Raw genomic sequence first — 14,669 nt, 5'->3', positions numbered from 1 at the left:
TGGCAGTCGCATCGCTCAGCATTTGCATAAAATAGACTTCTTGTCTATTTTGGCCCTGCCTTGCTTCTTTTTTTTATATCTCTCCTAATTGTTTCCCCCACTTTAACTGGAAGCATCCATAGACTCATCACAGCAAGTTGAAAATTACTAAAGGGCATACATTTACATAAGTAGCTAGCCAAAGAGACATGTTTTCTTTGGAGTAACTATGCACCAAACTAGAGATAAGAGGACATTAAAAGCTTGCATTTGACAGTAAATGAGGAAGAGATACTTATGCCACACATGATTCCCGGAGTGTTGCTATCATGTTTCCCAGAAAAAAACACTTAAAATTCCTTGATTAGGAGTTTCAAAATCACATGCTCTAAATGGTGTGTTTCAGGTCTTTCCAAGAATCAATGCCTCGGGGGAAAGCAGTGGTGCAAAGTTTAAATCTTGGACAACACTCCTGTTTTCCTGCTTGTCCTGTAGCTCTGTGTCATTCTTTGTATTGGTTATGGTTTATCTATTTTTCTTATTCCCTCTGACAGCAGTCATCATTTCTGACTGGGACACACACACACAAAACGTATGACTTTATCCTCTCTAACATCTGTAGCAGATGTGGTAGTCTTCAAGTTCACGTGTTTATGAAGCATGTTTATCCTCCTGTTTTTTCCCCTTTTCTCTTTCTTTTTTCTTCATTTCCACTTAGTCTTTTTCTCAAGCAAAAAACACTTGCATAGATGAAGATTAATTTTCAGGGCGGGTTTCCCATAGTGCGTTGTATTAAATATCATTCTCTGCTCAGGTCAAATGGCACTGCAACCTGCAGCCAATGAAAATATTTTGGGGCAAAGGGAGAATCATCACTAACTCAAAACACATGTACTAGAGGCATTCATAAACACACATCATACCTGGAAAATATGCTTAAAATGTGACAGTCATCCACCAAAGCATTGACAAATTGGTCAGTAATCACTCCAAAAACAACCATTATCTCTTCATCAATGACCAGGGGAAATGTTTTATGGCCTCTCAGAACTCAATCCGCATTTAATGTCTTTCAAATCTGACTGCCATAGCACATCAGAGCCAACCTCAACAGCCTGTGCTCTTCAGATAAGGGACCTTTGATACTGTGCAGAGTTAAGTAAGGAAGGTAAGCTGATCAACTCTGCTTAATGTAATGGACTAAAAGTATTGTTTTGGAGAAATTCTGCATTTCTACTGCAATATTTCTTGCACTAACCTGAGTAAATGTTGAACCCCATTCTTGGCTTAAATACCAATAGAGTAAGTATAGTATTAAAGTAGGTGTCATGTATAGAATAATGATAAAGTCTCAAGCCTTTTGTGGGTTATATCTTATTCCATTCCTGGAGGAATGATGAGGATTAATAGGAGTGATACGTTTTTATGGTTTTGCTTTGAGGCAGAGTTGTGCGTGTTGAAAACAAGTAGCCTACGCAACATTATACATTTTTCTCACTGAGTCAAAACCAACAGTTTGAATCAGTTTTAGGCAAGCACTGAAAAGAGCAGCACTAGTTCTGCTGTTGGCCTTTACGGAAAGAGCAACCAATCTTAACTGGAATAATGCTTAATTGGCAACACATACAAAATAGATCTCTCCGTTCATTAAGCCTCATCTGTGAAATATTTTCCACCTCGTTTATTTTGGAGTTGACCCACTTATGACCACATCTTTTCCTTTTTATTACAGTTATTTTAAACAGATGGACTGTAATTTGTGTTCAAACAAGACATTAAAATCTGAGCGCCATAATTGGCTTTGAGCATGAAAATGAAAGTCTATTGCTTGTGAAAGATTTTATCTCAAGTTAGCAGCATTAGAAGCAAATTCTAACTCATCTGTCAGATAATTGGATTAACACTCAGTTTCAAATGATCCAGGATATACCAATGATGATTTGTTCAACAAATGTGTAATGTGGGCCTTTCCAAACCTAACACAGCAGACGTGGGTACTATTTCAAGCAGTGGTGGAGGAAGTATTCAGAACTTTTACTTGGATTAAAGAACTAATATAACAATGTAAAGATCCTATTTATACAGTGTGGTATTACTACTTTTACTTAAGTAAAAGATCTAGATACTTCAGACCACCAGGTAAAAATACTTGTTCTGCGGAAAAATGGCTCCTGTGAGTCCTATGATTATGCATATACGTACCTAATTAGAAAAGTAAGTGGTAACTACAGTTCAGTCAGAAACACTCTTGTCATAGATTTAACCATTTATTGCAATAAATGAAAATACAGTTATGCTTGGTGCTGATGGCTCCGCTCTTCCTTATGCTCCCTGGTCCAGCCAAGCAGCATGCTAAGCTGAAACAGGGAGCACCATGCAGAAACCCCCCTGGGTTAAAAAAAGAACCATTTTAAACTTTGAGTCATGTTAGGACTCTGAACTAGGAAGGTGGAGGCTTGGGGGGTGGAGGCAAAACAATGCCAGCAGCAGCAGTGAGTGAAGCAGCATCAGTGTAGCAGGGATCAGTGAGAAGGGAGTCACATTTAAAAGGACCGCCTTGATGTGTGAATGGCTGGGATTGGTGGGTGTCTGATAGGAAGGATAATTCAATCAGCAGGCGTATGACTTCTGTGTCCTGCATGAACTAACGCTAAGCTTAATTTGCCAGGTAAATTTAATGGAGCTGCTACCCCCGCGACCCGATACCGGATAAGCGGACGAAGATGGATGGAATGTAATGGAGTATAAAGTACAATATTAAAGTATGAGTATAAAGTATCATAAAATGGAAATACTCAAGTATTCAAACAAATGAACTTCTTTACTTAAGAAAATTACTTGAGTAAATGTACTTTGTTACTTTCCACCACTGATTTCAAACAAAATCTAATTATAGTACAAAAGCATTAGAAATCCAATTTGCATATTTATGGGGCAGTGTGTTACAATATGTTGTTTTTAACATTTCATCTGATTTTAACCGCTGCTGTGCCAGCTGGCTCCACCAATATTTTTCTGTTATTCAAATCTTCCATTAGGTTGATTAAGTAGATCTGGATCACGTGTGGAAGCTTTTGCTAGAAAAGAATGTGGCAGCAGGAGAATATGATGTGATTCATTTTTTTGGATTGCTGTGTTTTCCATAACACCTTTATTCAATCTCTCACAATTCCTGAGCAAATATTTGATCTTTTATTCTTTGTCCGTATACTTACAAAACTTACACAGTAACTTTTAATGAATTCTGATGAATACCAAAAAGGTGTTAAACACAAACAAACAGTTTGATGGTTTAGGAACACAAATAAACAAACAAAAAGCAGCTCTCAGAAGCTGTTACATTATGAAATTCAAATCTCACGATTAAAAATGAACAGACCTATACACACCTTGAGTATCCATTCTTACAGTTTGCTTTGCAGCTTGTGCTTTGGTCCAATGTCACTGGTTTGGCCATGTGTGTGCATTATTGATGAGATAAATAACACTGGGTGAGGACCTGTCTCTGGGATAGCTGGGAATAGTACAAGGACACTTTAAGACAAGAGTTACACTAAGCAAGAGCACACATGCTTCTTTTTTCCCTCATATACAGACTGCTTTATATAAAAAAAGTGCATTGTAATGATAAACATTAAGTTGTTTAAAAAGTACTATATTCTCTTTCCGTGAAGATGTAATAAATTCGTAGTGGTGTCATTTCATTGTAGCAGGCAAAAGTCTGTTTTTAAGGGCAAGACCAGTGAAGGTAAGAGCCTGCAGCAGGATGCAGAAGGGTTGCCCTCGGTAACAATGTCTCCTACTCCTCCTGTGTTACCACTTCCCGGGAATGGGCACCCCGCATTCATACCAGCCCACGAATGGATGGGCTGTGCGTCGGCCAATAACTCCAAATGAAACTGGCTCCTGTCTGTAGGCGCGATAAAATCCTGCAAAGGAAAGAAATTAAAATGTTGTCCATATGCATTTACAGAAAAGTATCAGGAGACTTGCAATAAAGACTGAGCATGTATGGATATAATCATCATTTAGCACTTGATAGCAATTACTTAGTTATATCTATGATTGACTTCATGACTGAATTCTTCAAGAGACTCTTACATCTGAAATCATGACGTTTGTGATGCTCTATTATTTTCTTATTCATTAAATCCTACAAAAAACTGACTTGGTCCTACTAACAAGTATGGTCTGTGAATCCAAAGTCTGCTCTTATTCCTCTGTGTCGTAGAGCTTCATTTTGTATCAAAAACTATAAAAAAATAATAATAAACCACATCAGTGAGCCACACTGTTGACCTGGGTGACCTGTTCCTTACGATGAACATGGGCACTGTAGTTTATTTTGAATCAATCCCACATACAACATCCTGTCCCAAATTTGTATTAATCCGCAGCAGAAAATAGTACACATGCACTATTCACTACTGGTTGTGTAATGTTTGCTAAATACAGCCCCCAAGGTAGGAAAGTCAGAAAGTATTGACAGACGAGCTGATGCATCATTAGTTGTAGTTTTTGCATTGGCTTTGTTGACAATATGAAAATTATAGAACTGGGACAGCATTAACTTTTACAGTAGCCTAAATATAAGCCAAAACACAGTATCTACAACATTGCAAATCAGTTTCCAAAAAAGCAAGCCTTTCACAAGGTTTCTGGAAAATCAAATAAAGGGTAAAGAGTAAGACAATATTGTAAATTGTAAAAGATTATTGTTTTTTTTGCATTGTGGTGAATTGTGTTGGATTTCTCCCAGTATTCTCATGATGTACTGATATGACTTGCCAGGAAGTTATGGCATTAGTCTAGGAAGTTAAGGTATAATTAGAAAAATGGTCTGCAGTAATGAAAAGCATGTGAGATTTGGGCTAAAACATGCAAAACCCTGCTAGGTGCTTTAAAAAGTATTTATTTAAACATTACTCTGCATAGATTAGATCAATGCAGCTGGACCAATTAGGAGCCTAAGGAGACTGTGTGGAACAAATGAATAGTTTTGGTCTAAATATCAAGACTACAAATGTGCAACTTGTTTACCTTGTGCTGATGGCAGATTATTTGAGAGGTAGGCCGGACCTGTCCTTCCGTCCCTGTAGGAGTCCACAAACTGGCAATGGTCATCTCCCTGGCCAAATGTATCTCCTATGCTGTAAAAGGGCTCTGTGGAGGGAAAAGAGGAAGTGGGTATCATAATTAGGATTTTATTTTTCATGATAGCACTAGAACTGGTTTTACATAGAAGTAAAGTCGTTACCTCTAAGACCATCTCCCATGAAGATCTTGTATCTGAGAGAGTTACACAAAACCACACCCACAAACTTCCTGTACCATGTCCGCTTGACATACTGGCTGCCCTTACAGCTGCTGTGGGCTGAGTTATACTTGAAGGTAAAGGGGATCCAGATTGGTTCTCCACCTGAGGAGCAGAGGAGGAGATGCATTACACTGTGGTGGTAAAATATGCATCTTATGAAAAGCCACATCATGCAGAAAAGGGTGAGAGTGTAGAGAGACTAAAATCCATTTTATATGTAAAGTTGAACAGTAAAAAATAAAGCTGTTATTCTTACGGTTAAATATGAAACGGTCAGTTCCTAAGGTAGCCAGAAGGCAGCCAAATCCAGTTTTTATGTTGAACCTAGATGATGATTTATACATCAATGATTTAGGGCCAAAATACATGTTTAATCTCCTGATCCTTTATGAACCATCAAGACCTCTCAGATTGTCTGTCAAAAGGCTGCCCACTGACTTTAATCAAGGTTTAAAACTGTTTACCAATATCTCTAAAAAATTGGCATAATTCATTTATGTTGTGCCGCACTGTAATTTGTATTCAGTTTGATCTGTTTTATTTCTTCAATTTAGCTTATCTTCTGTTTTATTTTACTCCGTTTAAATTTCTTTTATGTCTTGTCTTAATGCCTTGTCATATCTCATGTAAGGTACCTTGAATTGCCTTCTTGAGGAAAGGTCTACAGAGGATTCAGGGAGGCAGGCAGCAAATACCAATAAATAAATCCTAAAATTACTTTAAAGATGACGTGTCAGTGTGTGCTGTCTGGAGCTATAGACCAACTGATATTGGATTTTTGAGGCCGATATCGATATTATTTTACATTAAAACCTTACATACAGAACAAAATCATGCTAAATGGGACATTTTGTAGAAATAAAGTTATGACTGCTCTCTTGTGAACAAACTATGTAATGGGTACACTGTTTCTAAAATACTTAAAACATACAGTATATTTGGGATATCTGTACTGCAGTGTCTTACATAATACTTATTGCCAACATATTTTAGCGCTCGCGGCTGCGCCGCACGGCTTGCTAGCTAGCTGAATGACGAGGACACGGTAGCTGAAGTTTAACCGGAGGACCGAGTTTAATTACCCTAGAATACAGGCTAATAACGGGGTTGGAAGAGTGCCCCAAACAACAAAAAGGCTGGTGGCCCTAACTAGCGTAACGTTAACACTCAGGTGGTCTTTTTCTCAGGTTTATCTCTGTCTGACCCCTTTTTCCTTTCCACTCTTTCTGACCCCGACCAATCAGCTGAACTAGGGGCAACATCTCCCCCCCGCCGATGAACACCCCAAGAGTCTCTCCTATGTTAGTCCTGCAGAGTCACTCCATATACAAAGTATGATGTTTCTGCAATAAGCTTATATTGGCTGATGTATCATCCTGGCTTATTCAGAGTGACTCTTGCCTAGCAATCAGGGCTTTCTAGAATGATGGCTCCCAAAACCAGCAGCTTCGGTAAGATATGGCTTGTTGACCTTAAATTAAAGACGTGCAGCCAGTGTATGGACTTACCAGGAGGTCTTTCGATGAGAAGAGGATCATCTGAAAGAAAGAATGCAATCATTTCACAAGGGAGGAAAAGCACACAGGCAGCACCGCAGGTTTAATGCATTCACCTGATTTTGAGAATGAAAGACCCATAATGCACGTAATGCAGAGTACATCTGGTAGACTGCTTTTACTGCAAGGATGGTTTTATATTTACTGTATGTCTTGCATTGCAATACAATGAACGTCACCATGACATTTTTCTTGCATGCTGCAGTACAGAAAAGGAAAGCCAGTTTGACTGAGGGTTGACCTGTAGTCAGTATTGCATCTCTTAAGTTTATCTTTGCAGGTGTTGATAGGATACATACCTGATTCGGTGACATAGGTGAGTGTATCGCTGAAGGGTCCCAAACCAAACACATTCTTGGCCTGCACTTTGAAGTAGTACCTGAATAAAAAACAAACCACAATGTAAGGATTGAATGAGAGATTTAGTAGTGAAAGTGTCATTCTGCCAGCGTTGTTGTGACTGGGTGAAGGTGAGGAAAATGTTAATGACCATAGCAGATGACTGGGCATGCTTCACTCAGGCTGATTTAAGAGTAGTCTGTTTTATATTCATACGAATCCAAAGTGAGCGCAGCACAATAACATTGGTATTTGGCTCGTGTTGAAGGGAGAAGAAGGGAAGGAGACGGGAGGGAAGGGCGGTGAGGGGAAAAAGAGACATTTAGACAAGTGGAGATTAACAGATAGAGGCTAGAGGATAAGAATGAAAGACAGAAAAATAAGGGGTGTGGAAAAAGTAAACATAGGGGTAGATGTATGCTGAAAGGGAATGGATGCATGGGAATAGGTTGAAAGACAGAAGGAGTCTTCAAAAGAGAAATTTCTCACAGAGATCTTAAATATGGTAGTGAGCTCACTTTGTCTCTGGGTGGTGGAGGAATTATTAAATCCTATCAGATTAAAAACACCAGTGACAGCTTTGAGAGTTTGCAAACTTTTTCCACTGTAGCTGGCTGATGTGTTTGTTACAGTGTGTGTATTCATTAATGCAGTATTGTATGCATATGTGTTCCCTTTCACTCTGCAAGGTCACATACAGTAAGTTCATGGTCGGTCAATTCCAAGCCAAAAACTTTTACCACGTAGAGCCACGAGGCCTGGATCCAATCATTCTAGCCACGTGACAACAGTGACCAAAATATATATCACCAGAGTGAGAGAGAGAGAGAGGGAGAATACGGCAAGGCAGCTGCAGAGAGATGATGTAATGAATAAGAAATTGGAGAAGGTAGAAAAATAAAAGAAAATGTGAGTCAATATAAAAGCAGAAAATAGACCACAAAATGCTACATTGAGCCGAGCTAGCCATTTGAAACTTTCAACACAGAGAGCTCTCAGCTTCATTTAGAGCATTGCTCTTCTTGTCTTCTCATCAGATGAAAATCTATGTGGCAACTGCACACACACCATGGGCCATATTCAGCCTGGCCATATTACATGCTCCCCAGTATATATGATAGTTCAGCCACAAAAACCTGCCAACTTGTACTATTGTAGGTCGTAAGTGGATTATAAATTGATATCTAAAGGCATTTAATGACACTCGTATTGTTTGAAATGAAGTGTAAAAACAAGCATGGAGGTTTTAAATTAACAACGTATCGTAGCATATATCTTATATACAATCTTTATTTATTTAGAGATCAAGATTCCGTTTGCAAGAGACCTGGATAGAGCAGGAGAGACAGGAAGACTAGGGCTGCAACTAAGGATTATTTTTATCGATTCATCTGGTCATTTTTTTATGGTCTATAAAACATCAAAGAACAGTAAAAACGCTATTTCCTGGAGCTCAAAGTGACGTCATCAAAATGTCTTGTTTTGACAAAGATAAGTCATTTATAATAATTCAAGACAACAAAAAGCAGCAAAGTCTTGTCCACATATGAGTTTGAATACATATGTGTGTGTTGAGGACTATAGTAGCCATAAGGAGCATGGGAGCATGGGAGATGCCATCACTGATGCATGAAACAATCCGGGATCAACCGTAACCATGGGAGACGCACTATCGTGAATACAAACTGGTTGCCAGGAAGGGGAATCCCATGGAAATCTCATGGAAAACTTTACCCGATGCACGCAGCTCTGTTAGTGTTGAGCAGCAGGTGTTTCCTAAGGTGAGACCACCTATCATAACACCTCAAGCAGAGTCGTGCCTCCACCGGGCAAGAGGATGAACTCACACATCTGAAACTGTTTTTCCACCAGATTGTTATTTGACGTACAGCTTGATAGCAGTTTCACCTGTCTGCCATTCATTCAGCTGTCTGCTGATGCATGCCAGTGCTTCATCAAGATGTTTTTTTATGGTACATACACAATGGTTCCACATAAAATTGATCAAAAACTACATTTGCTGAGAAACTAAAGAAAAGACTTTTACCTGCGCCATTTACACTTACGACTTTCAAGCTTCGTGCACAGAGTTCAATCGAGCAAGAAATAGGTTTTTAGGCAAGTACTCTCCCTTCCTCTCTTGGGTCTACGTGCTAAGAGCTGTTTCCATGCATTTATTTTGAAAACCGTAACCCGTGTCTCGTAAGACAGTGTTTTGGAAATGCTCTAATAACTGAAACAGACCCAGGTGACTGTATCTCAGATAATGTGTGCTGAATTTACGTTCCACTAAATTTTAGAGTTTTACAGCATGTCACATGGTTGGTGCAGATTCAAATGTGTTTTTTGACCTGCCTCCATTTAACCAAAGTGATTTACTTCACTCTGAGGGTTTACTGATCTCTTATACAAGCATTACAGCATCAGTATCCAACTTACACTCTGCTCTGATCAGTGTCCGCATGGTTTGATATCAAATTAGAAACATATCAATATGCTAAATAGGCTACCAACAGATACATGCACACATGAACTCAACAGCAATCTCATCATAAACATTACATGCAGGTCAGAGTAAGGGATCTTTTAACCAAACAAATCCTTGTTTGTAAGTTCAGGTTCTCTTTTTCTATGACTCCCATTATGTGTGAGACGATACTGTGTGAATCACTGACCCTGAAAGCGGTGTGCATGTGCTCACACCAACCTCTGTATGAACGTGCATATTGTTTGCATGCACACACAATGATATAAATGCACCAGTTGGTAATGTGTTACCTAGAGTTGGGTTTGAGATTCTCCACAGGCAGGTGTGTCCCGCTGGCGGGTCGAGAGGACCATCTATTGTTGAGGATATCGTCATATGAAGCACTGTGGACCATGTAGCCTGCAGGGAACAATATAGAATTAAAGGGCAAAGCTCAAGTTGTTTGAAAAAGATACAATTGGATTCACTCTCATGTTCATATCAAGTTGTAAGTGAGACACAACAATATGCTAAGGGTCAACAATATAAGAATACTTTGACATTTTGAGACTTAGAGTTAGATGAGACAGTCAATACCACTCTCATGTCAATAAGATAAACATGAAGCTAGCACCAGCAGCTTTTTGTTTCATCAACCTTGAACTTGCATGACCTATGATTATTTATAAAGTATCAACATTTATTTTATGCTTTCAATTATTTCCTGAGAGTAGGTGGTCCCCCATATACATTTAACTCTGAAGAAAAACTGCTGCCCTGGCATTTTCTGTAGCTCATGCTGACTGTCCTCCAACCTGGCCGTCTGTTTTCTTCTTCTTCTCAGTCACGCAGACCATTCCTTAGAATCTGGTAAGCAACCTCAGGTCACGCAGCTCTAGATCACTCACTTTGTCTCTGCCGCACATTAAACTACCAACTGTTTCTATTGGACTTTTGAGTCTGAGTTTCTATTTTTACTGGAGCCTCACCAATACAGCTGGCTGCTGACAGGAGTGAAGGGAAATACTAGCTACTTTGTTTTTCTTCTTTGGGTTTTTTATTCCTAGCATTCTATGTTAAACTGAGGATAGATAGAGTAGTGTGTAGACTCGATCTTTTTCTGCTTTAGGTGTAACTGTATTAAATGTTCTAGAAGAAGTTGGTCCTTTGAGCCAAACGCAACACTTATAATACTCAGTGACTGATATGCATGTTTTGCCCGAAAACTTTAAACAAAAGGTCATCAATGCAATGTAAATGGAACCAAGAGTTGGGTTCAGGTAAAAACTCATGCCAATGTCCATCATCTATTCCAGACCACTTGCTAACAGCTGTTTCCATCTACTTGTTTTGAAAGCTGTGACTCGTAATTCATAAGACATGGTTGTACAAATACGCCCAATAAGTAAAACAGCTCCTTATGATTACTGTATATCTGCATGTGTAAACTGTCTGTATACCTGCATGGGTGTATCAGATCATGTCTGCTGTATGTCTTGCAATACAATACTACATTTTAACGAAATTCACATTAAAAGTTATTTTTATAAAATATAAAAGGTAAAGTTTTGGCTTTGATATTGCACATAACAGCAGAGAAACATCAGTACATCAGTGTCCCGACACTTTAGAGAAATGACTGTATGGCAGTCCTTCCACAAAAATGCTGAGTTTTTTTGTGATTGTTGCTGGCAAAAATCCTTGATTATGCGGCACGTTTTCTTAAAAAATGCGATGGAATATGTAACTTACGTAATTACGTCACTTCATCACGTTCCCATGGCAACAGGGGAAAATGGCTGCTCTTGTGTAACATTTTTCAACTTTCTGCTAAGATATATGTGACTTTTTTGTAACAAAAATGTGGGCATTATGAAATCATGCAAGCCCCGCATATTTTGCGCGGAAATTGGCAATTTATGCGGCGAAAGTGCAGCGTATTTGAAAAAATGCAGCCCCCACATAAATATGCAGACTTTGGCTGATTATGCATTGAATTATGCGATCGCATAATCGCGTTTTTCTGGAGGGACTGGAATGGAATGCAGCATGGTATGTAAGATAAAACAAATTCACAGAGAAAGTATTTGAAATGGGAGCAAATAGTTATTAGGTGCTAAAGTGTCCAGACAAATTAAGTGCAAAAATGCATTAAAGTAATATGAAGTGTCAAGATAGTGTGTAAGCAGAGAGGAAACACCAAGGAGAACAGATGGAAAGAAAGAGGGGAAAAAAACACCGTTAGCCTACGGACCAACTATCTGTTTTACACATCAATGGACGGACTAGCCCACAGCATGACCAGGAGCTTATGTTTTCCTGCCAAAGAAAACATACTGGCTCTCTAGTTGGCCAGACTGCTACCTCTGATAATCCACCACGTCTCATACAGTATGCTGTTATCTTCACTCTCTTCTGTGTCCCCTTTTCCCCCATGTGTCACTTTCTAGGTCATAGGAATTTTGCTCTGCAGGAGCTAAAGAGTATTATTCCATATGTTTAATGCAGTCTGTTTTGTATGATCTATTCACAATGAACGGCTGGAGTGGGTTCTTAAAATCAAAGTCAGAAGGGATGCTGGTAACATGTTAAAGGCATATCCTTAACCACAACAGGTGAAAGGTTAAATAACGGCAGACAAAAACATCAGATATGTTTTTTCCATGTAGTACTTAGAGGAACGTTACAGTCCGTAACGTTCCTCTATTTACTACATGGAAAAAACATAATAGCCATATTTCATTATGTTTGTTTACGTTTTGTATCATTTGGGACCCTTTTCTTCAACAATGGTTTAATGACACCCGACTTACATCTGGATGGAACTATCACAGCATGGAAATAAAACTTAATTACTTATTACAGTTTTGACTAAATAAATACACAAGTCAAAACAAACACCAAGGATAAAGGTACTGTTTTCTTAGAATTGTTTTTTTATTTTTATTTTAGTTCAACTTTCTTTCTGGAAAAACATATCTTACCTGACACCATATCATCTTTCAGTGGGCGGCCCCAGTCCAGGATGATAAATGAGTGGCAGCCCTCCATGGCCACCACGGTGAAGTTATGAGGCTTGTTCTTGGGAGGCTGTTTCTGATTGGCTGAAATGCTGTCCTTCTCTATCAAGTCTTCTAGGACGTCGACCTGAAGATACTCCAGAGCCTCCGTCAAGGAGCAAGGAGAAGCCAAGTCTTTCCGGATGTAGTTCACATAGGGAGCTGGAGCCAGGAAAAAGTGATGGAAAAGAGTTGAGAATAGTTGTTTTGCATTATTTATAAAACAATCATTGATCTTAATGGTTATACTTTTTTAATTTTGTCAGTCATTTTGAAATAATTTGCGGTTTGTTCATAGTCATTTATAAACAGGGGTGTCAGAAGTCACCTCCCTATCTTTCCTTTCCTCCCCTTTTTGTCTCTTTTGTTTGTTTTCAGACTCTGGAAATGCCAGCTGGACCTACAGCTGTGAAAGCTTCAGATATCCCACAATTCCTAGTCTGGCTGATTTGAAGGGGAACCAATGGAGCCTGGAATCACTCCCACCTCCCCAGATGACTGACCCTCTGCGAAGGCCAATAGTCTAACACATGTCAGTATCTACATGTCTGTGAGGCTGTATGGGTTTAGGCTGTTACAAGCTCCTACTGTATGTGTATAAGCAATCATGTGGCTCATTACACATTCATACACTGAAATACATGATCTGTCATCAAGGTGAGCACATTTATGTGTCTATCTATACACAGGGTGCTTGTTAGGCTGCATTTCTGTACAGCGTCCAGGATCAATGCAGGCTCATGCTCACAGAAGATCCAGATGTTTTGCTTTGTTCCTGTGTTCTTCTGTCTGTCTGTCTTCTCCTGCTTGTTGAAAACCAAATCCAAAAACACTGACGACAACTGCCGTGTGTGAGCCAGGCGTGGATCAAATATCACTGGGAAACAGTATCAGGACAGTTCACATAATGTCAACTCTGTTATCAGTCTAGTAAGGCATAAATAAGCATTCTAATAGTCCAAACATCCTCGTACTCATTTTCTAGTCCAATGTGGCAAACTCCATCCATCTGGATTTTACTGTAAAGCAGATTCACACAGCTGCTAATAATTATTAGTTAGTACTTTCTGTCCCACGTCTTGTCTTGAGCAAAAAATATTCAAACCAGATAAAGGGGGGGAAGTCTCTGTCAGACAGTTCATGCTAAGTATGTCAGTAGACTGGCAGGCTGCTGAAGTGAACCTGAAATATATTAAACTAATAAATAGGAAAGAGGATTCTTCACATTGAGCCAACACAGCCTCCTCTCTATGCTGAGGGCAGCTCCTTAATTTTTATGTTTTCCACTGATCTCTCTCTCCTGCCTGTTTTTATCTAAGAGTAATAGCTTTCAGATGGCTCTATGTGAGGTGATCACAATTCAGTCATTGTTTACCAAGATAAATGGTGCCCAGAGTAAGCCATGTGGTTGTCCGACTATTGCTTTTCCCCACAAAGATCAATTTAACAGTGACAATGACACATTGTATTTAATCTGTCATTAGATAATAGTAAAGAAACCATTACTCAAGGTTTTATTCACATTGCTACACAACTTGCTTCTGTGGCTCTTCTTGTCAAGTCACTGCACTATTCTTACATGTTGATAGAGCGCTTCCAATTCCAGTTATTACAAGGCTACAGCTTCTCTAACTTAATGAAATAGCCGTAAAGTAAGGTTTTTATATCTTGGTTTTTAAGTAACTAGCAATGATATAAGTGGAATAATCCACTGTGACTTGTACAGTTATGAATTAAAACTTCCAAAGCTATACAGTGAGCACTTACTGGCATGGCAATTTGAGGGAGGATGAGGGGGGATGCTATCCCTCTTGTTAGTAAAATGTGTTGAATATGTTAGTCTATCCTGCCTGACTCATAGACCATTTATCTGACTGAGGTTTGTGTAACTTAGAATCTATGGCCCCGACCATGGCTCTGATATATTAGAAGCCTAACTGTGTATTGATAAA

General features: G+C 39.1%; 1 protein-coding gene across 4 annotated transcripts in view; it reads right to left on the bottom strand.

Moving 5' to 3' along the window:
- Window positions 1-3,107: 3,107 nt before the first annotated feature.
- The window catches only part of fndc1 (fibronectin type III domain containing 1), a 36,771-nt gene continuing 25,209 nt past the window's right edge, over window positions 3,108-14,669 (bottom strand). For all 4 annotated transcript variants that reach the window (XM_028604874.1, XM_028604872.1, XM_028604871.1 and 1 more), the window contains 7 exons: window positions 12,643-12,879; window positions 9,970-10,078; window positions 7,152-7,231; window positions 6,805-6,834; window positions 5,237-5,398; window positions 5,020-5,142; window positions 3,108-3,908 (listed from right to left, as the gene is read on the bottom strand). In XM_028604874.1, the coding sequence (XP_028460675.1) occupies window positions 3,793-3,908; window positions 5,020-5,142; window positions 5,237-5,398; window positions 6,805-6,834; window positions 7,152-7,231; window positions 9,970-10,078; window positions 12,643-12,879 (857 nt within the window). In that variant the 3' untranslated portion in view covers window positions 3,108-3,792. The remainder of the gene's footprint in view (window positions 3,909-5,019; window positions 5,143-5,236; window positions 5,399-6,804; window positions 6,835-7,151; window positions 7,232-9,969; window positions 10,079-12,642; window positions 12,880-14,669) is intronic.

This window comes from Perca flavescens, chromosome 18 (genome assembly GCF_004354835.1).
Source record: "Perca flavescens isolate YP-PL-M2 chromosome 18, PFLA_1.0, whole genome shotgun sequence".
In the NCBI taxonomy this organism is placed as follows: domain Eukaryota; kingdom Metazoa; phylum Chordata; class Actinopteri; order Perciformes; family Percidae; genus Perca; species Perca flavescens.
The sequence above is the reverse complement of the archived record's forward strand: the minus strand, read 5'-3'. Positions and strand labels throughout refer to the sequence as shown.